At 51.6% G+C, this 21,741-nt stretch overlaps 12 protein-coding genes across 12 annotated transcripts; 3 read left to right on the forward strand and 9 right to left on the reverse strand.

The window, feature by feature from the left end:
* Positions 1-19: 19 nt before the first annotated feature.
* Positions 20-1,973, reverse strand: LAESUDRAFT_747145 (2-nitropropane dioxygenase). The gene is made up of 12 exons (XM_040911457.1): positions 1,795-1,973; positions 1,676-1,726; positions 1,465-1,616; positions 1,263-1,402; positions 1,197-1,215; positions 1,119-1,143; positions 870-1,056; positions 634-807; positions 471-574; positions 384-415; positions 308-330; positions 20-251 (listed from the first exon to the last, which is right to left on the reverse strand). Exons 1-12 carry the CDS (start codon positions 1,868-1,870, stop codon positions 173-175), a joined length of 1,062 nt encoding a protein of 353 aa, XP_040769177.1. The 5' UTR covers positions 1,871-1,973; the 3' UTR covers positions 20-172.
* A 691-nt stretch (positions 1,974-2,664) lies between these two features.
* On the forward strand, positions 2,665-3,451 carry LAESUDRAFT_692283 (cytochrome C1 heme lyase; the record flags this gene model as incomplete). The annotated part of the gene is made up of 2 exons (XM_040906118.1): positions 2,665-3,139; positions 3,199-3,451. Exons 1-2 carry the CDS (start codon positions 2,688-2,690, stop codon positions 3,449-3,451), a joined length of 705 nt encoding a protein of 234 aa, XP_040769178.1. The 5' UTR covers positions 2,665-2,687.
* Positions 3,452-3,541: 90 nt separating this feature from the next.
* LAESUDRAFT_710940 (Brix-domain-containing protein) lies at positions 3,542-5,075 on the reverse strand (the record flags this gene model as incomplete). Its single annotated transcript, XM_040906805.1, has 4 exons — positions 3,542-3,906; positions 3,965-4,532; positions 4,588-4,821; positions 4,896-5,075. The coding sequence occupies 4 exons, from the start codon at positions 5,073-5,075 to the stop codon at positions 3,542-3,544; spliced, it is 1,347 nt and encodes a 448-aa protein (XP_040769179.1).
* Positions 5,076-5,669: 594 nt separating this feature from the next.
* LAESUDRAFT_642539 (cAMP dependent protein kinase) lies at positions 5,670-7,140 on the reverse strand (the record flags this gene model as incomplete). Its single annotated transcript, XM_040903734.1, has 3 exons — positions 5,670-5,831; positions 5,885-6,684; positions 6,741-7,140. The coding sequence occupies 3 exons, from the start codon at positions 7,138-7,140 to the stop codon at positions 5,670-5,672; spliced, it is 1,362 nt and encodes a 453-aa protein (XP_040769180.1).
* Positions 7,141-7,769: 629 nt separating this feature from the next.
* LAESUDRAFT_642072 (Extradiol aromatic ring-opening dioxygenase) lies at positions 7,770-8,968 on the reverse strand (the record flags this gene model as incomplete). Its single annotated transcript, XM_040903713.1, has 5 exons — positions 7,770-7,946; positions 8,004-8,142; positions 8,203-8,417; positions 8,484-8,614; positions 8,668-8,968. The coding sequence occupies 5 exons, from the start codon at positions 8,966-8,968 to the stop codon at positions 7,770-7,772; spliced, it is 963 nt and encodes a 320-aa protein (XP_040769181.1).
* A 338-nt stretch (positions 8,969-9,306) lies between these two features.
* LAESUDRAFT_692293 (CDK-activating kinase assembly factor) lies at positions 9,307-10,670 on the forward strand (the record flags this gene model as incomplete). Its single annotated transcript, XM_040906119.1, has 5 exons — positions 9,307-9,474; positions 9,524-9,612; positions 9,667-9,819; positions 9,864-9,937; positions 9,997-10,670. The coding sequence occupies 5 exons, from the start codon at positions 9,307-9,309 to the stop codon at positions 10,668-10,670; spliced, it is 1,158 nt and encodes a 385-aa protein (XP_040769182.1).
* A 271-nt stretch (positions 10,671-10,941) lies between these two features.
* Positions 10,942-12,467, reverse strand: LAESUDRAFT_642406 (DUF1671-domain-containing protein; the record flags this gene model as incomplete). Its single annotated transcript, XM_040903728.1, has 9 exons — positions 10,942-11,044; positions 11,099-11,425; positions 11,471-11,690; positions 11,743-11,774; positions 11,820-11,853; positions 11,906-11,977; positions 12,031-12,167; positions 12,219-12,348; positions 12,410-12,467. Coding segments are annotated over 9 exons (1,113 nt in total), but the record flags the coding sequence as incomplete, so codon positions are not given.
* A 591-nt stretch (positions 12,468-13,058) lies between these two features.
* LAESUDRAFT_642991 (N-terminal nucleophile aminohydrolase) lies at positions 13,059-14,314 on the forward strand (the record flags this gene model as incomplete). Its single annotated transcript, XM_040903758.1, has 9 exons — positions 13,059-13,080; positions 13,136-13,173; positions 13,239-13,280; positions 13,335-13,461; positions 13,512-13,636; positions 13,686-13,811; positions 13,869-14,045; positions 14,101-14,167; positions 14,202-14,314. The coding sequence occupies 9 exons, from the start codon at positions 13,059-13,061 to the stop codon at positions 14,312-14,314; spliced, it is 837 nt and encodes a 278-aa protein (XP_040769184.1).
* Positions 14,315-14,319: 5 nt separating this feature from the next.
* LAESUDRAFT_720677 (uncharacterized protein) lies at positions 14,320-17,527 on the reverse strand. Its single transcript, XM_040907863.1, has 22 exons — positions 17,369-17,527; positions 17,240-17,313; positions 17,154-17,179; positions 17,031-17,098; positions 16,795-16,964; positions 16,683-16,735; positions 16,609-16,625; positions 16,538-16,555; positions 16,463-16,486; positions 16,250-16,413; positions 16,015-16,193; positions 15,953-15,960; positions 15,810-15,901; positions 15,648-15,745; positions 15,500-15,592; positions 15,316-15,446; positions 15,182-15,261; positions 15,111-15,126; positions 14,977-15,057; positions 14,724-14,917; positions 14,646-14,667; positions 14,320-14,599 (listed from the first exon to the last, which is right to left on the reverse strand). The coding sequence occupies exons 1-22, from the start codon at positions 17,414-17,416 to the stop codon at positions 14,474-14,476; spliced, it is 1,782 nt and encodes a 593-aa protein (XP_040769185.1). The 5' UTR covers positions 17,417-17,527; the 3' UTR covers positions 14,320-14,473.
* Positions 17,528-17,531: 4 nt separating this feature from the next.
* On the reverse strand, positions 17,532-19,261 carry LAESUDRAFT_720678 (uncharacterized protein). The gene is made up of 3 exons (XM_040907864.1): positions 18,857-19,261; positions 18,326-18,786; positions 17,532-18,269 (listed from the first exon to the last, which is right to left on the reverse strand). The coding sequence occupies exons 1-3, from the start codon at positions 19,068-19,070 to the stop codon at positions 17,706-17,708; spliced, it is 1,239 nt and encodes a 412-aa protein (XP_040769186.1). The 5' UTR covers positions 19,071-19,261; the 3' UTR covers positions 17,532-17,705.
* Positions 19,262-19,500: 239 nt separating this feature from the next.
* Positions 19,501-20,198, reverse strand: LAESUDRAFT_270836 (uncharacterized protein). Its single transcript, XM_040901795.1, has 2 exons — positions 20,018-20,198; positions 19,501-19,964 (listed from the first exon to the last, which is right to left on the reverse strand). The coding sequence occupies exons 1-2, from the start codon at positions 20,116-20,118 to the stop codon at positions 19,712-19,714; spliced, it is 354 nt and encodes a 117-aa protein (XP_040769187.1). The 5' UTR covers positions 20,119-20,198; the 3' UTR covers positions 19,501-19,711.
* Positions 20,199-20,260: 62 nt separating this feature from the next.
* On the reverse strand, positions 20,261-21,061 carry LAESUDRAFT_642583 (uncharacterized protein; the record flags this gene model as incomplete). Its single annotated transcript, XM_040903737.1, has 2 exons — positions 20,261-20,793; positions 20,851-21,061. Coding segments are annotated over 2 exons (744 nt in total), but the record flags the coding sequence as incomplete, so codon positions are not given.
* Between the last annotated feature and the right edge of the window lie 680 nt (positions 21,062-21,741).

Consider the following 21,741-nt stretch of genomic DNA (forward strand, 5'->3'; position numbering starts at 1 on the left):
AGGTGCGCATTTGGCCTCTATCTGTTCCTTTGTAAATCCGTACGATCTGAAGCAACCACAGTTACATTGTATTCGTATATTGTACATACATATGCGTAGAAAGCATCTGAGGTTTGATCCACCGCCCAGAATTTGTCCTCGATGCCGCTACATCCCGATTCAATATTACGTTTTACAACTTGGATTTGGGTATAATCGATGCATTGGCGTTCTGCAGACTTCTAGCAGCCATGACGACAAGTTCATCGACGCTGTCCACGATTTGATCAGCACGACGGCTCGCCTAGTCTCCAACTCTGTCACTTACATCTCCTTAGCAGGCTTGACGTCCTATATTGAACCAGTCAGCTGATATGCGTGAGTCATATCCAATGGCAACTTACGCGTATGGAACCAGCGACCTTTCCCATCAGCCCTTCGATCCGAACGAATAAGCAAAGAGATTCAGAAGAGCGGTAGATCGTGCTCACATTCACGCCCCTCTGGCAACTTCTCAGGATGCTTCGCCATTTCCTCTTCGTGGGGGATTTTGCCTTGCGAGGTGAGCTCGGCGATTTCTTGTTGCCGGGACTCCCTATGTACACCGCGAGTTAGGATTCCGGCCTCGTGAGCGAATTGACATCTAGATCGTACCAACTGGCAACGTAAGGTGTACGCCTGACGCTGAGGGGCCGACCGGAATAGACGAGGGTTCGGGTTACATCGTCGTATCCGGCGGACACCACGAGGTCCTTGTGGATTTTGGGAGCGCCTGATTCCACACTCGCTACAAATCGTGTGCCCACCCAGACTCCATCCGCCCCATACCTACAGATATTAGGTTGCGTTAGCGCGCAATCTCGTAGGAGCGTCGAAGGAAGATTGCTGACGTTAGAGCGGCTGCTAGACCACGTCCGTCTGCAATTCCGCCTGCTGCGATGACAATGATAGGTTTGCCTGTGAGTGGGCTCTTTGCGTTTCTGCACGAGTCCACAACTGCGGGAATGAGGACCGAGAACGGTGTATCACCGGTGTGTCCTCCGCCTTCACCACCCTGTGCGCATATCATATCCACGCCTAATGGTATGTCGTGCGACTGTCAGTGACAAATCAACTTTCGTTCAAACAGGTCCACGTACCCTTGGCCAAGGCTTTGGGGACATGCTAAGACTTTCTGTCAGTAGCGTCAAACGACGTCGATTAAGCAACGATCGTGCCTTAGGATGGCCCACCATGCTAGCAAGCGAGTTAGCACGAAACTTTACCTGCAACGCTTCACTCACTTCATCACAACGATTCCCGCCGCATGCAATTTGTTAACAACATCCTTCGGAGGTACGCCAATCGCGCAAACGAAGAGGGACGCTCTGTTCTTGATGATGATGTCGATCAACTCGGGCAAGTGCCCTTTCGTGTAGTCATACTGAGAAGTGCCTGAGTTACCGCGTTCCGCGTCCATGAGTTACTGATAGACAGCTAACGTACGTTAGTTTTCCGTGCATTCCCTCCTATTTGCGGGAGAGCTAGATCAACACCGAAAGGAGCATTCTTGTCCTCCAGGTAACTCTTCAGTTCGTCGATGGCCTGCTGTAACACTTTGGGGCTATAATGGATGCCGCCTATCACGCCGATGCCACCTGTGTCATGCAGATCGTTGTGATCAGCCATACAGTACGACACGGAGGAGTCGCATTACCAGCATTTGTAACTGCCGCAGCGAGCCTCGGTCCTGCGGCGACGTTCATCCCTGCGATGTAGCAGAGACGTTTAGCATATGCACAGCTTCTCAGCGACAGGCTAGCTAGTAGATCGTACCGGCAAGCATGACAGGATGGTTGATATTGAATTGCCTCGTCAAAGGCGTGTTGAACACTGAGGGAGAGGATGGCATATTGACAAACTGGTTAGCGAGAGGTGGAGAGAGCCCTGAAGGGGACGCGGTAGCGGAAGGAGAGTACTGTAAGGCTACTTATATTGAGAACCGATGCGCGTGCTATATAACCGGACAAATGATACATCCTGGTATCACAATCGAACTCAATCGAACCCCGCATTGAGCATCATGGGATCGGGTCAAAGCGCTTGGCTACCGAGGATGACTTCGTCTAGACTTCGTCGACATATGTGCCACCCGGACACGACGACAATAGCCTACGGTATGCGTAAAATCGGACATCGCAGATATCACCATGGGATTGGATGACTTTTCTCTACACCGTCTTCAAGCTGCTCTGAATGAGCAAAGTAACTACCACGTTGGAGGGTATTGCCATCAAACCGCCGCCAAGATGGTTTTCTCAGGGCATCATTTGGCAATGACATGATCAGCAGACCATCTCATTTCCACATCCTCAGGAATATCGTGAAAAGCGGACATAGCACGGTGACTTGAGGAAGCCGGCATAAAACACGAGTGCTGCCTGACCATGGTACTTCTCCACATCTTCCGAATCAACCATGGGTCGCTCATGATAGCACGCACTTGCACACGGAGGAGCTTGACCAATGGGACGTAAAGGCTACTGCGCATGGTCCTTGTTCACCTGTCAAGTTTCCAGACGACATCTGTACCCTATAGCGAATTCAAGTATCTGAATAAATGGCTTCGTCTTCGCGTGCAATCTGCGCGACGCGACAGGCCGTAACGGTGCACGTGGTACGCGTTTTTGAGGGCGCCTAAATGCTGTTTCCTTGCTTGCATTGTTCGCATGTCCTCCAGTGCTGAAAAGTGTCCAGTCGACCACGGCGCTCTCGCTGCATCGGCAGACAAGTGCCCTGTCGACCACACCTCTCGCTCCTCATGGGCAAGTCTTCTTCCACCTCATGACTCTAATCCGTCACCACGACCGAACGGAGCGCCGGCCCACCTCCCACTGGTCCGTGAAATCTCCTCTATCCCCAAAGTCGATGGCGGCAACTGGGTATACCCGTCGCAAGCTCAGTTCTACTCTGCTATGGCGCGGAAGAACCACAACCCTCAGGCCTCCGATATGAAAGTTATTGTGCCGATCCACAACGCCGTCAACGAGAGGGCATGGGCAGAAGTCATGAAATGGGAGGCGGGTCAGGGCGGTGACAAGTGCGGGGGTGTGAGGCTTGTGAGTTTCAAAGGACGGCCGCAGGACTTGTCGCCCAGGGCAAGATGGAGGTCACTCATAGGGTACGCATCTCTGCAACGAGGGTAACGATGACATGCTAATTGCGCTCGACGTTGCTCAGATACTCCCCTCCATTCGATCGCCACGACTGGGTAATCGACCGCTGCGGAACGCGCGTTCGCTATATCATAGATTTCTATACCGGCCATACAGGGGGCTCCCCATCTGGCAACCTATCCTTCTATCTGGATGCTAGACCTGCACTTGATAATTGGGATGGAGTGAGGATGCGAGTCGAACGGTTCTGTGAGCGGTGGATCGGCAGATCATGGAGTAGTCCAGTACCTCCAGAGCATACGACATCTCGTTCATAATATAGACCTTGTTCACCACATGCGCAAGCCTTGTATTTGCGCACCGAACAATCAACTCATCCACCATATATGAAAGCCAACTCGGCAACGCTACCGTTTCCCCTGTCTCGGCTTTTTGGGAAGCGGCCGCGGGACATCAGCATCAGTTTCACTGTCACTGTCCTCCGCACTCTCGTCTCCGTCTTCCTCGCTGCCATTGTACTCTTCTTCGTCGTCCCAGGCACCTTCATCCTCATGCTCCTCGTCCCCACCCGATAATTCAGAGCCGTCCGCACCATCTTCCTGTTCCTCCTCACCGTTATCTTCACCACTACCTGTCTCCGCATCCTTTCCACCGACCAACTTTTTCTTCCGTTGAATGTTGCGCTCCTGTTGTTCTCTTCGTTCTCTGCGAAGTTTCTCCTTTGCCGCATGTTCGGCTTTTTGAGAGGCAGCTTGTGCTTTTGTCTTTTTCACTGTAGGGAAATTCGGCTATCAGGCATGAGTTCAGGTGGGGAGGACTCCGCAACGTACCGAATTCATGGTATATAACAGCACCTTCCTTGCCAGGAAGCCCCTCCGTAATTTTGACCAGCCTCAACTCCATCCTTGGTCCTACCTCATCGAGCCTCACGGCTCGCTTTTCTCCCTTCTTGTTGTTCCTGCCTACATAGTCGTCCGCCAATGAAACGACGTCCGCATCGTCCCCAGCGGCACTTGACGCAGATGAGGCCGCAGACTCATACCCGTCGCTGGCGCCTGGACCAGGCTCGCCCTTGCGCCTGAGGAAGAAATCCGCGACATCCTTCTCATTGCCCAGGTCGAGATATGTCTTGGATGACGACGCAGCCTTGGACGATGCTCCCTCCAGTACGCGTCGGACCCGTTTAGAGATGCCATACGGCTTGACAGTTATGAGGTAATGACGGAAATCGATAGTGCCGCGATCGGCATTGTATGAGATGAGGACGACACGGCGAGCGGACGAGAGTGCTATCTTCTGCGGTGATAATGGAGGGAACAGTGTCTGGAAGGTCTTCATAAGGAGGGACAGATGCGGAGGTGTCGTCGGTCCGGGCTGCGGGAAGGACGCTAGCACAAGCTATGTGCAGATACCCTGAGCTGTGGACTTCAACGAAGCGGATTCATGTACTCACCAGCGGCGGGTTGAGATAGTCGGTGCTGCTCATACTGCGCGCTCTGCGAGATGAGTTGAGCATATCCTTGATCAAGCTGTACCGCTCTACTCGGAAACTCAGTGTCGGCCCAGCAGAGAGTCGAACGATTCGAAGGGATGGTGCGACGTCCGTCAGCGTGAACGCCAATAGATGCGTAACGCCAAGGGCAGGAGCCATCGTGAAGAAGTCCTTGAGCTTGTTCCGCGTACGCTCCTTCACTTGCGGCGTGAGTTCAGCTCCTCAAAACCAGAGCAGTGGCCAGTCAATAACCGACGAAGAGGACTGACCTTCAAACGGCTCGCAGTGTTCGGCTCCATGACTTTGCGCACATCTCTGACCAGCTGGGTGAGAGACGTGCCCACCTGCCCATGTTTGATTACGAAGGACCTCGGGACTCCCTCTGCAGATCCTGGGTTCGAGGCAACTCCTCCCTTGAGATGCGTACGATTCTTTCGACGACGAGCCATGGTCAAGTCCAAAAGTTGATTTATGTACAAGAAATTGATGGCAGATACTGTTGCATCTCGATCACTTCTTCAGAATGGCTGTTTGTCTGTATTTGGCGTCAGTGGCGGTGGCAAAGGACCGAATGAAGCTGTGGACAGGATAAGGCTGAAAACGGTTATTCAATAACGCGACGGCACAGGTACATGAGCGCAACAAGAACGATTGGGAGCAGCAAGTAAAGTGGACCTAGCAGGATAGCAGAGCGATATACAGGAACGAAGATTAACGGATCGAGTGAGAGAAGGTGTTCAAGACTACAGTGAGGATGAGGGCGAGCAAGAATGATACAGATTCAGGGTATGTCACCAAGATCAGTAATATAGCCGTAGGACCACGAGTTCCGGATGGGAGACCATTAAATAAATAGAAGACGCCCGGAGGACGACAGTCGAAGAACGAAATGAACGACTCGAAGTAGAGGCAGACGACCAGAGCCCCGCACGAACAGGACGCACTCCAAGACGACGCATTCAGCACTACTTCCCAGCTGCAACCGTGCCTTCGAGTTCGGCGTGTAGACATCAGCTTAATGCTGAAGGGGATAGATCGATGAATTAGAACTCCAAGAATTGGTAGGCCGTGGGATCAAAACGTTGCTGAAGAGCCCGGGGATTTTCTTCCCGAATGAGCCCAGGGAACTCCTCCGATGGAGGAAGAGGAAGATCCGTCAAATGGCGTGTGTCGTCCAATGAATTCACATGGGGGATAATCGGAGCCTAACAAAGAATGTGATTTCTCCGATACGATAGGCAAAGCCATGGAGACTTACTCTGATCTCCCGCCGTTCCAGAGCATCCCAATCAACGCCGCGGAACCAGGGATGGTCTAAGACGTCTTGGGGACCTCCGATCAAATTTCCGAGTCGCTTGGTGCGGTCTGGATGCAGAAAGGCCTTGATAATATCTTTCGTCAGAGGATCTATGTCCCTCGGCCAATGGATTCTGCCCTTCAGAATTTTCTCATAGATCCCATATGCCGTCTGGTCGAAGAAAGGAGGATACCCAACCACCATCTCGTAGCAGAGAATACCACATGCCCACCAGTCCGCAGCCTTTCCGTGACCGTCCGACTGAATGATCTCTGGAGCCAAGTATTCCGGAGTGCCGCATAGGGTCCATGTGCGGTCATCAACTATTTTCGCGAAGCCAAAATCCGTCAAGCGAAGGTATCCGCGCGAATCCAGAAGGAGATTCTCCGGCTTGAGGTCGCGATATATGATATTGAAGGAGTGGAGATATTTTAGAGCAAGGATGATGGTCGCAAGATAGAACCGTGTGACATCGGGTGTGAATCGCCGCGCCCTCCGGAGGTGGGTGAAGAGCTCTCCGCCAGGAACATAGGACAATAGCATGTAAATGTTGAGGCTGTCCTGGAACGTCGCATACAAGTCGACAATGAAAGGGTGCCGGACACGTGATAATATATATCTTTCAGCGTTTACATGTTCTACTTGGCGCAGGCGGACAATTTCGGTCTTGCGCAGTACTTTGAGCGCGAAGCAGCTTTGAGTGCGAGGTGATGATGCACCGCGTAAGCGTACGAGGAGGACGCGCCCAAATGTCCCCGTGCCTAATACAGAAGCCACTGTCAGGATATCGGACGGAAAACAGCGACGAGGAGCTTACCCAGCGTCCCCTTCACCTCAAAGTCAGTCAATTTGAGTGTGCCTCTTGCCAAATGACACTCTTCATCCTCAAGATGCCGTAACGGTGGTCTAGGGGAAGAAGGTCTAGGATCTATATCCATAGCTTGCTGAGAATCTCCTGGGCAGCTATCTGAAGAACAAGGTTCAATATCGAGATGATTATTGCTATCGCGACTGTAGCGAGAGTCGGTAGCGATGGAAAGGACAGGATCGTCTTCTTCGCTGTGGCCCGGAGACATTGGTGGAGTTATAGGGCCTTGTCCGGCTGCAAACTCCGAGCCGCGCTGGGGGAGCGCGAGGTTTGCTGGGGCGGGCCGATTGCGAGAGCTTGCGCTGGGTAAAGAAGTCGAGCGAAACGCAGGAGGGAAGGGGTGTTCCATGGTGTGCATTCAATACAACAGATTGGTCGAGGTAAACGCCTGCTCGCCTGGAGGACTGGCGGCTGCAACATGAGGGCTGTCAAATTGAAAGAGGATCTCCGACGGCACGTGTGAGGGAAGCACATACCGTGACGACAATTAGGGGGTGGTCAAGGTAGTGTTCACTCAAAACATTGGATGGCACGGAATATATACAGGGGATCTGCAGAGGAGATGCTCGCGGACTGCAAGGAAGCAATCACACAGCACGGAATCAGAGGGCTGTGTTAGCTGAGTGTAGCAGATCTCGGGAGGCAAATGTAAGCGGTGAGCGCATCAGAAGGGTTTTCCGTGCGCATACCTATGGTGCTGGACAGCTACGGGCGTGTGCGCTCTACGCACTACAGTGGACTGCGATTAACATACAGAGAGGGGAGAAAAAGAGTGATGAGATGCAGAGATTTAACTAATTGGTTAGCATCTCCCATAGAAGACTCGGATCTAGATCCCACGGCACACGTGATCCCATCGCGACGCGATCGCGGAGTCAAAACGCCAAGCGCCCGGGCAAGCGCGCATCGGCGGAACTCAACGACATCATCGAACTCTGGCGCTCTTCTTTCTCCGAATACACTTCATCAAGCGAACAGTCACAAGCCAAAGGCGAACGTAGGTGCACCGTAAATCGCAGATAGCACTCGAACCTCTCCATCTCCTCCTGCACCTGCCGCCACGTACAGCGGGACAAAGTGCTCCGCACGCGGGTGCGCAGCGCGGAACCCCGGATGCTGCATGAGCTTGATCATTTGCTCCTTTCTAGCGTTCGGCTACGATTGAACCTTCGGTGAATATACAATAGTGAAGAAGTACAGTCTTGTTCTTACCTCCGGCACCGTGACCGCATCGAGAATGGCTTTGTCAAACTCCTTCACAACGGACTTAGCAGACTGTTCCGCAAAGGCCGACCAGTCGCGCAGATTATGGACTAACAAGCCGCCCGACAGAACCAGAATTCCCTCGCGTCTGTGACGAAGCAGCGGTAAATAACAGTATGCGGATGTGCCGCATCAACAAAATGCCTACCTCAGTTGTTCGACCACCTTTCCCACCGCCCAGTTCTTCTCAGGGCTCAAGCTTCCATCAATTGAGACCTCTACAATAGGCGTCTCGAGGAATTCTTCACCAAACATCAATCGGAAAGGCACGAAAACTCCGTGATCCAGTCCTGGGCCAGCAAATCCCCTGCCGTCTTCCCCTCGAGCTTCCATTCGGGACGTAGTACGGGCGAGGTGGCCAGCCTTAGCATCTCACTATCAATACTTCGCTGCATATGGCTAGTAGTGCGTGATGAAATAACGTCTAACCTCCTTGTAAAGCTGTACGACGCGCTGGGAAAGCGCCGAATCTCCGCGTGAATGGAACTTCAATTGATACAACGCAGGCTGGAAGCCAAAGTAGTCCATAAGCAGTGGGTTCGAGTCGCCATAATCGGTCACTGAAAACTCTGTCTCGGAAGTCTGTGTGAGCTACGAGCAGCGCGTTACGTACCAACGCGTTCGCCGACAGTCTCCCAATGAGCGCTGAATATAACGATGCCCTTTGGCTTATACTTTTTAAGCAAAACAGGGCCGAAATCTTTCAAGAACGTCGCCAATGGACCCTTTGGACCCATGGCTTCCGTGACCTGGTTACCACCTGCATCGGATTCAGGGAACGCGAGGAATGGGGAGCCGTGTCCAAAGAAGAAAGACGGAATCTTCTCGGGCGAGGAAGGCAGTTCCTCTAGTGCCTTCCGCCACTCCGCCTGTGTCTTTGGCAAAGTTGCATTCGACTGAGGCGCGTTAGACATCGTTCTGACGGACAGAACGGGTAAGATGCGCGAGAATGGTAGCCTGATCACGATGGCTGCCGAGACGATAGAGAGGACTAGGAACAACGCGAGACGAGAGCTGATGAACGCCGCCACGATGGGCAAAAGAACGAATGCGGGATGCGTAGAGGACATTCATGGCTTTTGAAATGCTGCATGCCAGTAGATTACGAAGAAACTCGAAAAGTGTGCGGAAGAAATTCCCTAAATGGAAAGATGACGAAAATCGGAATTGTCAGCGTCTCTGAGATCAGGCGTCGTGCCACAGTTGACTGCTCGTGTACCAGCTGCTTTCTTACAACGGATCTCAATCAATCATGTCGCGTCCAAATGCTGCGAGCTGGCTCCGTGGGACCGTAATACGAAAAAGTGGTGCATCTACGGGCAACAACACTCGTATCAGCACTCCCCAGGTGCAGAGCACCTCGACGACCGTCTTTGGTGGCGGTGTGAAGGATCCCTCAGGCAGGACATCAGAGTACTTTGTAAGCACCCAATCACATCTGCGAGCACGTATAGCCTGATTGGCCGCAGTCGATGGATGATCAATGCCCAGTGTGCAAGTCTGACAGATATCTGAATCCGAAACTTCGCCTTCTGGTCAGCGCATGCTATCACAAGATGTGTGGATGATGTAGCGGCGCGCATGCTATGCCATTGACTAAGATGTATCACAGGTGTGAATCATGCATAGACCGCCTGTTTACTCTGGGCCCTGCACCATGTCCAATCTGCGGCAAGATCCTAAGGAAGCTTGCCTTCACTCCTCAAACTTTCGAAGATCTGGGAGTTGAGAAAGAAGTCGCCGTGCGAAGGCGAATTGCCAAAGAGTGAGTTGCGAACACCTATCTTCTCGTGATTCTCACTCGCGCAGGTTTAACAAACGACGGGAGGATTTCCCTGACCTTCGTTCTTACAATAACTACTTGGAGGAGGTGGAGGATATCGGTGAGTTAAATATACGCTCTCTGTCTTGTTGTAGTCTCATCTAACGGCGTGGGCCTTAGCGTTTAACCTCATCAACGACATAGATATTCCCCAAACCGAAGCTCGCATTGCGGCATATCGTAAAGAGAACGCAGCTTTGATCGAGCTGAACATCCAACGGGAAGAACAGTACAACCGCCACCTCAAAGAACAAGAAGAAGCTGAGCGTCAAGAGCGTGAGCAACGCGTACTGGAGCTGCGCCGTGCCGAAGAAGAGGAGCGAGAGGAGCGAGAAAAAGAGCGTGAGGATATCATCGACCAGCTCGAGACGAGCGACAAGGACGCGATTAAACTCGTCGCGCGCTCCCGTGCCGAGGCTCACAAGCGCGCATCGGCGCGCTCGTCTGCCGCTATGAACGGAACGCAGGCCTCCCGGCTGATGCGCTCTAGGGCAGTACAGAACACGGTCATGCCGGACGTCCCGCACGTTGCTCTGCAAGACGACTGGTACTCCTACAGCGACATGTTCGTCTTGCAAAACAACTATGATGATCCCTTGAGCGAGGCCGTCCGGCGAGATAAGGAGGGTATCATGAGAGCTGGCGGCTACCGTGTTCAAGAAGCATGGGAGCGGGCGTTGCGCTCAGCTGTCGCTGGGCTGGAAATCATGCCTCTAGAGGGTCTGCACCCTCAAAATAGTGAGCAATTGGATCTTCTAGGGAGGACCTCGGATGCGATGGAAGCACCCGCGTAGCGCTCCGTGTGGCGTTGATACCATTGCGGTATGACTAGCAGTGCTCAGGGAGCAATTTCACACTTGTAAATAGTTGTTGCAAGCACAGCATATGTATAATGTACTATTTAAAATTTGGAATAACCGGTATTGATCAAACTGAGATCAGGAAACGAGAATACATGGTCAGGACATGATCGTGGCGACTCGCGCCAGGAAGGACGATCATTTCATCGTAACGTTGGGGTGATAACTGGGTAAGGCGCGGTTGAATACCAACACTTGTCCGGCACTAGTTGACTTTGAGACATGTCAACTCTCGCCTCGCCCAACGTTCATCTTCACTTAACGGATCAGTGAGTGGAAAGTATAGCACTTGATATAGTCGCTTCTTCCTGAGGTCACGAAGGGTGAGCAGATTGCTCCGCACTGAATCAGTTCTCACGCACTTCAGCTTATTGGCCCGCAGCCTGAATACGTTGAGTACCTTGGTCAAATCTGGCTGTTTCTGGCTAAGGCCATTCCGAGATGCATGGAAGGAATCAGCCCGGTCCTGTTTACCCAGTTCCTCCAAGCATATGCGCGACTTCTTCACTGTGTCAGGGACCAATATCTCATCATCCATCTTGTGCTTGTGTGGTTTGATTGTTTGCACAGGATGAAGGACCTCATGCAGCACCTGAGATGGAGAAACGTGGCGGTGGTACTGCGTCTCAATGGGATCTGTTGAACGGCAATTGGCCAATCCGGCGTCCCGTACGTCCGCCAGTATCCGTCTAGGAGATGTTCAGTCGGGTCAATAAGGAGAGGCTATGACTTACGTCGATGGATCAAAGACGAGGAGATTGATGCTGCCATCTGGGCATCGCTCGCAACCTACGACAGTGCGTGAATGACCGTTATGCTGCAAGATGATGGGCATCTTGTCGGTAACGATGACAGAATTTGTGGATTTGAGCGCCTCGTTCAACGTCGTATGTTTTGGCGATGAAGTCCCCGAAGAAAAATGCTCCATGACCCATTTCATTAGTGGTTCCGGGCCTGTTCAATTTATTGAGAGGATAGAGGGGATCAGTAGAAGAATTGGACATACCATCTGCCAATTCAAAATCTACGAGCTGCGCACTGCAACGATGAATGCATCATGACACAGCTAGGCACCACACTCACGGTATTCCACGGTATGTATAAGCAACGTACAGCTCTTTGACAATCACTTAGCATTGGCCGCGAGGAACAGTGGACTTCTCACTTACCTCCAGTTCCAATAAATTTCCCAGTACCGACTAAGTGACGCTTCAGCTGTTCTGCGCCCTCTTGATCATACCCTGTGAAGCAGTTAGTTACATGTATCAAATCCACACGTAACCTTGCTTCACACCATTAGCCCAAGCTTCTTCGATCATCGACTGCAGATTCCGCACGCCGGGCGGGACGGGATGATCAAGCAAGGGGAAGTACATAGGTTGGTGATCCTGCACCATCAAAGAGGCGCATGCCATAAGGAAGTTGCGATATCTAAGGTGTTCCCAGTCAAGGTTAATTCTTCATTTGTTGTACGAAACATACCCACAGCCCCACGTTCTATCGAAGGCTTCACTTGCTACGTGCACAGCTCCTTCATGGCATAGCCATGCGCATTGCGTCTTGCCTTTCTCATGGGATTGTCGAAGTGCTCGTCGAATGACAGGAATTAGTCCTTGTCGTGTAGTCCTCAGAACTGCCAACATTTCATGCAAGACTACATTTGTTTGACATACCAGGACTGAAGTTGCGTGGAGGTAGACCCGTTTGCGTAGGGTTCCAGAAGATATTCTGCGTTGCCGGATTGCCGATGTTGGGTACATAAGGGGCGAACCAGCTGGTCTTCGAGGATGTGGCTGTCGGAGCGGACGAGGTCGATCCTAACGAAGCCGTTACGAAGTAGCTCCTGATTCGCGCAGTCGCTCACGGACATACTTTGCAAGGAGCTGTCAAAGTGTCCATTATAATGTACTTGTTGACTCTGTATGGAATGATCACTGAGATCCTTCGCGCATAGCTGGCAAGTTGTCCGGTCCCTGGGTCAATAGATCCATCACACTGCATTGAAGCACATATCGTCTGATGAAACGCACGAGGATTCCATTAATATTATAAAGCTTTGAAAATAAAGTACGTTTTGCAGAGACCGGTCGATAACTGCACAAAAAACTAGGGTATCCGGAGTTCGAGTAGCAGTGTCGACGACTCGACGGAGAGTTAGACAACGCGACGGGCGCCAAACGCGGTGGGCTGTACGTGGGCGTCTACTACGCGCTGCACACGTGATAGAGGGAGACGCAAGCTCGACGCGCGTACCGCGAAGTGCCTGTCCCCAGTGTAGCTACTCCTCTTCATCTCCTTGTCCAGCCACGTCGACCTCTCAGCATGTCCAGGTCCTACGATCGCGGTAGGCTGAAGCTATACTTCCCGGGCGACGAAACACTTAGGTATCGCCTTTCTAGCCCTCACCGTCTTCTCTCCGGATGGCCACTTGTTCCAGGTTAGTTTCACGTTTGTCTGGATTGATGGACACGTCAAGCTGAGCTTTTATGCCGCATCTGTTAGGTTGAGTATGCACTAGAAGCTGTAAAGAAGGGAACATGTGCCGTATGTCGCCCGCCTATGTCCAACGAACGTTAACGATCTTACTTGCCCTCGTAGGTCGGAGTTCGTGGAAAAGACGTTGTTGTACTGGGCGTCGAGAAGAAGTCGGTACTTCAGCTGCAAGACCCACGTACCGTGCGCAAAGTCGTTATGCTTGATGATCACATATGTCTCGCGTTTGCTGGTGTGTTGCTCCCTGCGAGCCATCAATGCATGTCCTAAACGCGCATATAGGCCTCAATGCGGATGGACGCGTCCTGATTGACAAGGCACGGATAGAATGCCAGAGTCATCGCTTGACAGTCGAAGATCCAGTCACCGTGGAGTACATCACAAGACATATTGCTGGTATACAGCAGGTACGCGATCGCTTGCAGCCCACCAGAGAGTTTCGCTCATGCTCATTAGAAATATACACAATCTGGTGGTGTGCGGCCATTTGGTATCTCAACTCTGATCGTCGGCTTCGATCCCCATGACACCAGGCCACGGCTCTACCAGACCGAACCGGGAGGGATCTACAGCGCATGGAAGGTATGCGAGAACTGCTGCCGTGTCGCGAAATAGATATATCGATTGATATCGGGATAGGCGAATGCGATTGGCAGGTCTTCGAAGACGGTCCGGGAATTCTTGGAAAAGAACCACAGGGACGACATGACCAGAGATGAGACCATCAAGCTCACGATCAAAAGTTTGCTTGAGGTTGTTCAGACAGGAGCAAAGAACATTGAGATCAATGTCATGGAGGGCTACAGCAAGGTTACTGTATGTCATTCAGCCAAACTTCCATGGTTGTGGATGCTGAGACCCAGAATTGTAGAGCCTGGATCTCGCGCAAATCGAGGAGATTGTTGCAGATATCGAGCGAGAGAAAGAAGCCGGTATGTGTCCTGTATATGCGGTCGTCGACGTGCTCACTAGTGACTCATATAACAGAGGCGGAGAGAAAGCGATCAAGGTTGGCTGCGACAGCGGCCGGCCAGGCTGCTATGTCGCAGGCAGTTCCTGGATTGGACCAGTCTTCAGGACTCTAGTGGATGAATATTGTATATTATCATTGTCTCTTTGTTTCCGAATGCAATTGTATCCGCATGCTCATATACAGAGCTTCACACATGAGACATCGGTCCGTTGGAATTGCCATTGGCAAGCTTTGGGGAGAGCGTGTATTGCACCTATTTCTCATTACAGTTTCACGCGCGAGCCAATCCGTTCTTCTCTGCCTCCATCCATTCGGTGGCCAATTCTTCGACCACCTTGGGCAGCAGCGAGCGCACTTTTTCGGCGTCTTTGCCACTACCTTCAAGGTAGTACTTGATCTACTCGCGGTGAGTATGCTGATGCCAAGAAAGTTCAATAGCTCACCTTCGGTTCGGTCCCGCTCGTTCTAAGGAGATGATGCATCAGTCATTGACGAGTCGCGGGAACAAAACCACGCCATACCTCGTCGTCAACGTGATCTTCGTCGCATCCACAGCAGATTCTGCCCTAAACTGGATCATGTGCCCCGAAGATAGCGGCAAAGTAGGCTTGTAAGTCGGAGGATTCGAGCTATCGTATCCGATCGTGAGGTCACGTATACCAGTAACGGTCAGCCCGGCAATGGTGCGTGGATAGCTCGGACGAGCAGAAGTTGCCTGTATTGATGAGCATGAGTACATGCATAATGAAGGCGGTCGGTCGTTGAAAGACGAACTGTGTCGTCGTAGTCTCGCAAATTAGCGAATATCCTATCGATCGTTGGTGTGTCGTTGCAGACGAAGTAGCTGTTACTAGTCTATCAAAATGACCTGTCAGATACGTATGAAATGTTCACAGGAGGCAACAGACCTGGAAATATCCATATCTGCAGCAATCGTGGTTCAGTTGTTTCTTCGCCTCCGTCAGATGCTAGGACGTACCGTTGATACAATTCTTCTAAATGCGAACTGGCGGTCTTGCCCTGCGCATGCAGTGTCGCAACCATCTCCGCGAATACCATCTGTAGCTATTCTGAGCATTTCTTCTGAATCGGCCAAAAGGTAACGTCACGAACGCTAGCCGCAACGCCATCCTTGTCCCTAATCTCTGAACCAAACATGAACCCAATGGCTTCTTCGTATCCGAAGGGAACTTCATAGCCCTCGCGTTCTAATGCTAGCGCAGTGTTCCCGATGAATTTGAAGCCTAGACAGAACAGTCATCATCCAATGCGACTGCATGGAACATTTCAATCTGACCCGTAAGACATTCCGCAAACTTGAAGCCTTCTATATGCGCCATAGTCTCGATCATTTTCGAGCTGACAGTCGAGGCGACCATGGCAAGTTTCCCTACAATGTGCTTTTATGAACATTATGTTGCTCCCAGCCGAAACTGCGGACGTACCAATAGGCTTCCCAGAGGCTTTGTACCGGACTAGAACCGCGCTAGCAAAGAGAGTACCTAGCTGGTCGCCTGTAAACATAATCCGTTTGCCGTTGGCACTACATCGAATAACAAAAAGTGACATCAAGCGGATGACAAGTCCGCGGCATAAACGGAATGCACCTTATTTCTGCTGCAGCAAATCGGTCTGCGTCTGGATCCTGAGCCAGCACGTAGTCAGCTGAACATCTATCAGCTGTGGCCATTGCGAGATCCTGGTCAGGTTATCAGGAAGTGCGCATAATTGAGGTTGCAGATATAGTCACCAATGCCCCTGATCATCAGAAGATCAGTCTCCTAACGGAAAGATACCAACGAAGCTGCATACCCTTCTCTTCCGGATTGGGGAACTTTACTGTCGGAAAGTCTGGGTCGGGTTGCTGTTGCTCTTTGACGGCAATAAATGGAGCGAAACCGAACGTCTTGAACGCTCTGACCATGAAGGGGTGGCTAACTCCATGCATCGAAGTGTTGACGAATTTCAAGGATGCTCCGCCGTTCAAAGACCTTCCAATTGAGTGAATTTGCATCCGTGAACATGGATATTGGATATCGTATCCGACCTGTCAATGCATAATGCGGATAGACTGGCGAAGTATGCTTCTTGCATCTCGGCTGTACGGTCTATACATAGGGAAGAGGACCTGATGCCGTTGGTTTCCCAAGTCTTAGGCTCCAGATTGGCCTTGATCGAGTCGGATATTCCCTTATCGTGAGGTTCGATGATCTTGACTGAGCATCAGAGCCTGCGGCATAAGGACGAGAAATGGCCGTGCCTGGACAGCGTTCTCCCAGTATACCTGTGATCACGGCATTAGCCATGCGCACATGTGCAGCTACGGATCGCACACTTTGTAACCATTGTCATACTAGCGGAGAATCAGTCTCAGGCCACCGCCGCAATCGCAATTGTACTACATACCTTTGGATTGTGGCTTGCTACACATTGTAGAAAGTTCTTATGTCAGAGGCTGTAGTCCGTTGAAAGAGACGCACCGGTGATCATGATGCCACAAGCCGCATTGAGTTTCTTTACGCTAAACGGAACGCTACCCCCGCATATCGAGGTGAAATCACAGGAGACCTTGAGCAAGAATAATGAACTTACAGTGGAGTGTGGATGAGTCCTTCGTGAAGATAGACTTTAACGTTGTTTGCTATGAAGACAGCGGCCGTCAAAGCCGCCCATCTTTCTGAATTGTGCCGATGATCATGACCGACTACGACACCTCTTGTCGCAGCATCAGCGACCATCTTCAAGACATATGCGCACAGACCCTGGGGCGTAAAGTATTATGCATAACGTGAGAGACAAAGGTGGTTTGAGATCATATGGACCATTACCTGAGAAGCTTGGATAATGATAAGGTCGTTCATACGCGAGAATCCCGCTTCCATTCGACCCCTGAGACCTGTATACGTAGTTGAATTCGATCTTTTCCCGACAAATTCCTCGAGGCCACATACCCGCAGTGCCAAACTCGATGTGTTTCCTGCAGGAGAGACAGTTCAGTGAGTATCATATTTTGCCAGAAACTTCCGTTTGGAGGAACCTCAAGCGTTTCTCAAGTTCAGCTGTCTCGCCAGCTGCATATAGCTTCTCAATCTCGCGATGTGTCTCTTCATTCTGGAAATCTCACATTAGCTCCTTCAGAACTGTTCGAGTAGAGAACGAACTTCACTCTATCGAGGCGCAACCACTCTTGCACGAGAGCTTCGAGCGAGGACATTTCAGATACCAGTAAGTGGTGGACCACAGCGTCAGACAATGGCCCGATTGGTCGATCGACGACTGCACTTCGTGATTCGTAGTAGCAGATGGTCGCATATACACGGTATTCGACGCATCGAGTCGCGAGGCAGAACATAAACAAGTGTATTCATCTGGCATGTGAAGATCCCTCTTTTTCGTGTGGAAAGTCACGCAAGTACATCATGGTAACCCGAGTAGATATAAGCACTTTCCAAGGCTAATCTCCCCGTGTACAATAGAATAATGTCCGAAACGTCCACCACAGACTACATTTTCTGTGAATTCATGCCCAATGCCAAAGCTCTTGCACCTACCGCAGCGGCATCGTTCACAACCTCCACGCGCTTGAATACGAACCCTCTGCGCTTCAGCTCGTCCAGAATGAGCGCGCGGTAAGAGTCTACTCCAGACAACGACCCGCCAAGGCACAGGATACTCTCGGAGGCGCGGATCGTCCGTCCCTCACTTTCCTCCTTCTCTCCCTTCAATAGGATGCAGATTTGATCAACCAGCGCACTACTCGCAGCTTGAAGAACCTTGAGAGCAAGAGGGTCTCGGTCTTCGAAAGCAGCGGCGAATACGAGTGGAGACAGCGAAGAGAGACGTTTCTCGCGCGGGAAGAGAATGGGGTTCGGCTCGGCGGCAGGAACAGCGTTCGGCGAAGCCGTATCATTTGGCGTCGGAGCTGGTGACGCCGGGGTGGGAAGAGCGACGGGATCAGGCAGATGAATGATTGTAAGCAATTCGTGCACGTCATCAACGCCAAAGCGGTGCAAAATGCGATTCTTCAGTCCCCGTAGCTTTCCATTAAACTCCGGCGCGCCAGTCGTCTGAAGTGCGACAATCACTATGGCATCTCAGAAGACATATGCGTACTGAAACTCACCCCAGTCGTTCTTTGCCTTATACTAGCACGATCTGCTTCTTCAAGAACCTGACGGACAGCCTCCCGTCCCACATGGAATCCACCACCTTCATCGCCCAAGATCCAACCCCATCCACCCACTCGACCCAATTCTTCTAGGCCTACAATATCGCTGCTTGCTGCTGCACCAATTTCGCCTCCACTGTTCACTCTCTGCATTGCCAGTGTGGTTTCCCGGAAGCTGACTACGATGCCACCCGTGCCGGCAACGACTGCAACTGCACCAGTGACGTCGGGGTATAGCTTCATAGGAGCAGCGAGCAAATGCGTATCATTTGCGATCCGTGTCGTGACGCCGAGCAGGGCCTCGACAGCAGGCGTCAACACAGCAACAGCGGCAGGGGAGTCACAACCCGAGACACCGAGCCAGGCTGCAGTGAAGTATGGATGCCCGGCAGGAGGCGGAAGAGACAGTGGGAGATCTAACCGGCCACGGGGGCCATTAGCCAATCATTAGAACAACAAAAGTCCGCCTAGGAGCAGCGCACGCACTATGACCTGGTAGCTCAGTCTTAAGTGTGGAAACTTGACACTCGCGCAGAGCTTTCTCAACCGTTTCTTGCACTACTGCCAGGAAGGGTGCCAACCCAAGGTACGCGAAGTTGGACGGTCCACCGAGAGCGCGGGCGACAACATTGCATGAGCTATCCGCGATCACAGCGGCTGCCTTCGACCCCCCACAGTCAACGCACAAGTAGAGAGACATTTGCACTGGAATGAGGCAGAGCTTAGTTGATGGGGTGTCGTGCGTCGGTGGAAGGGTTTTAACAGATTGTTGTCGGCCCTTCGTGTCCGGGGGGAACCTTATAGACAAGAGTGGGAGAAAACATGGAAAGCGCCTGAGAACAGAGTAAGGTACGAGTCCTTGCGCGAACAATCAGCAGGCCAAAGCTTGAGCACACGACGCGCTGGCAGAGATAACCCATCGAGACCCATCGAGATCGGTGTTCGCCGGCGCTTCTGTGGAACTTAGGTGTACCGTAATAGCTTCCGTTTGTAATGCTGTAGGCAGGAGCAGAGCAAGTCTACTAATGCTGATATCGTTCGCACCCTCGCTTGATTAGCACGAACATGTCTGAGGTCTCTGTTGTGGCCCAGTCAACAGAAAGTCCCCGCACTGACGTGGCCATCTGGCACGGCGCCAGATCACTTAAAATGGTCGCGCGCTCTGCATCGTCCGACCATCTAATTTCTTCACGAAAGAGTGCCATTCTTGATTAGAAGATGCACGGCCCAGAAGACCATCTGGTCTTGACAGCGTTCGCTGGCCCAAGGAGGTCACCAGCGTCGATAGCCGCGAACTCGAACTGTGATGTACGAAATCCGCGAGGTTCTATACTAGTTGCATCATTTGGCTAACATAATTGTATCAGGAAAATCTGGAGCACCCAATTCAGCAGCAAGTGTCGTTTCCACTATAGACTTCGCCCAGGAAGGGACCGCAAAACATATATCAACCGCTTTTCCAGATGATGCCCGTCTGCCGTTATCCATCCGCGTCAGGTTGGCTCGGAACACCCTCAAGTACCGGTCGTTGATCCCTGAGGTGTGGAAACGTGCTTGTTCGGGATATCCGAAATGCACCGATTGCCAGTCGAGCCTGGTAGGTGCAATCAAATTCATGCTCATGTGGAAAGGGGGTCTAGGACTCACGACAGATTCGAATTGACAGACATGCTTCCGGGAGGGGAAGCAAAGAACATCGACAGTCCAGTATTGGCCGCGGACAGCATCTGATCGCTCGCAACGGACATGTATTGCTCTAAGACGTCCGGCTTTCTGTAGTGATCGATGGCAGCTCGCAGCGCGATTGCAGTGGTAATCAGGCAATTATCGTCATCAGGTATGTACGCTGGTATCTGCAGCAGATTGCGTTGTACAGCAAAGATCCTGACGCTATCTGAAGACACAGGTCACGTACGATGTATATTGCGTTGCCTGCAACGGCTTCCTCGACGCATGCGACCGGAAGGTTTCTATACTGCGAATGCTGGTTTCCATGTGATGGGTGATCAATCGGGACGAGTACGTACACTGGCGGCATTTGTAATGGTGCGAATCGGCAATCCCCAAGCACCGACCTAAAACATTCGCAATATAGGCCGATAAGCAGTCCTGTCTGGAGAGATTGACGGTTCCGCCTGCCGCTTCGACAAATTTATCCCGCAGGTGTCCTAGTTTCTCTTCGTTGATGCGAGCATCGACGCGACAGATATTGACGTTCATTTCGGCGTACCGGGCAGCAAGCGCTGCGAGTTCGTACGTCCGGGAGAGATGCGACATCAGAGGAAGGTATTGCTCTACCACGTCTTGAGGAGGGCTCAAGAAGTGATACTTGGTGAATGTCGGTATGGACTCTAGGTCGCCACGAAGTTCATGGTATGTCCGAGACAAAATCAGCATGAACTGAAGCAACACTGTTGCATCGCCTGCATCGATATCGTTCAGCATGACTGTAACGAATTACGATGTGACAAAATATCGACCCAGTGTATGATGCCAGGAGACACCAATGGCTGTTTCCGTGTTGGCTATCGATAGTTTGAACAGAAGAAGCGGGGAATCCGTATTCACCGGATTGGCACCAGTTGACGGGAGGTATTTCTTCAAATCATCCTGAATTACTCTTGAGTCCTCTGGACCTGCAACGCCCTCGGCCTTCCGATCGATTGAGATTGGCACGGAGGAGTTCGTGAGCAATATCTGAAGTTACGACGGGCATACAGTGTGAGCATTGTCATGTTCCTCCTTCGACATTCATCGCTTCCACTCCAGCTAGCCTCTTTCAGTTGTTGTAATCGACCAGCTGCGTGAGGGTAGCACTGAAGTGCTTTAGATAGGGCCCCGGCGAAACGGAGCACATCTACAGCAACAGGTACGACGTGAACGTTCTTGATCTATAGCCATCAAGTACGACTTGTATCAGTACGCTAATCCTCAAATGGTTCACATAAGGCTAATAAAGTAAAGTGGGCACAATTTGCAACATACGTAAGTCAACCACAGCTCGTATCCGGGCAGATCAACCGAAGTGATGGACCCAACTTCAGCTGAAGTAGGACGCTTTGGCCGAGCAATTATCTGATGAAGAGACATACCAGCTCAACGGTGGGCCGATCCGGGAGAAGCGATGTATATGGAGTTTGCCATCACGCGTGCAGAAGTGACCAATGTGTGCGGCAGCTACTAAACCTACTTCTTATGTAGGGGACAAGCAAGCGCGACAGCGATTATACGAGCATACAGGTAGCATGCAACACTAATGAGGGCATAATTGACACGGTCTAACGAACAAGAGCCATAAACAGGGACCAATGGAGTCGAATTGTAAGGATAGGTATTGAACACCCGTTTCTCGGACATTTTCCTCCGTCAGT

The sequence above is a fragment of the Laetiporus sulphureus genome (assembly GCF_001632365.1).
Source record: "Laetiporus sulphureus 93-53 unplaced genomic scaffold LAESUscaffold_3, whole genome shotgun sequence".
In the NCBI taxonomy this organism is placed as follows: domain Eukaryota; kingdom Fungi; phylum Basidiomycota; class Agaricomycetes; order Polyporales; family Laetiporaceae; genus Laetiporus; species Laetiporus sulphureus.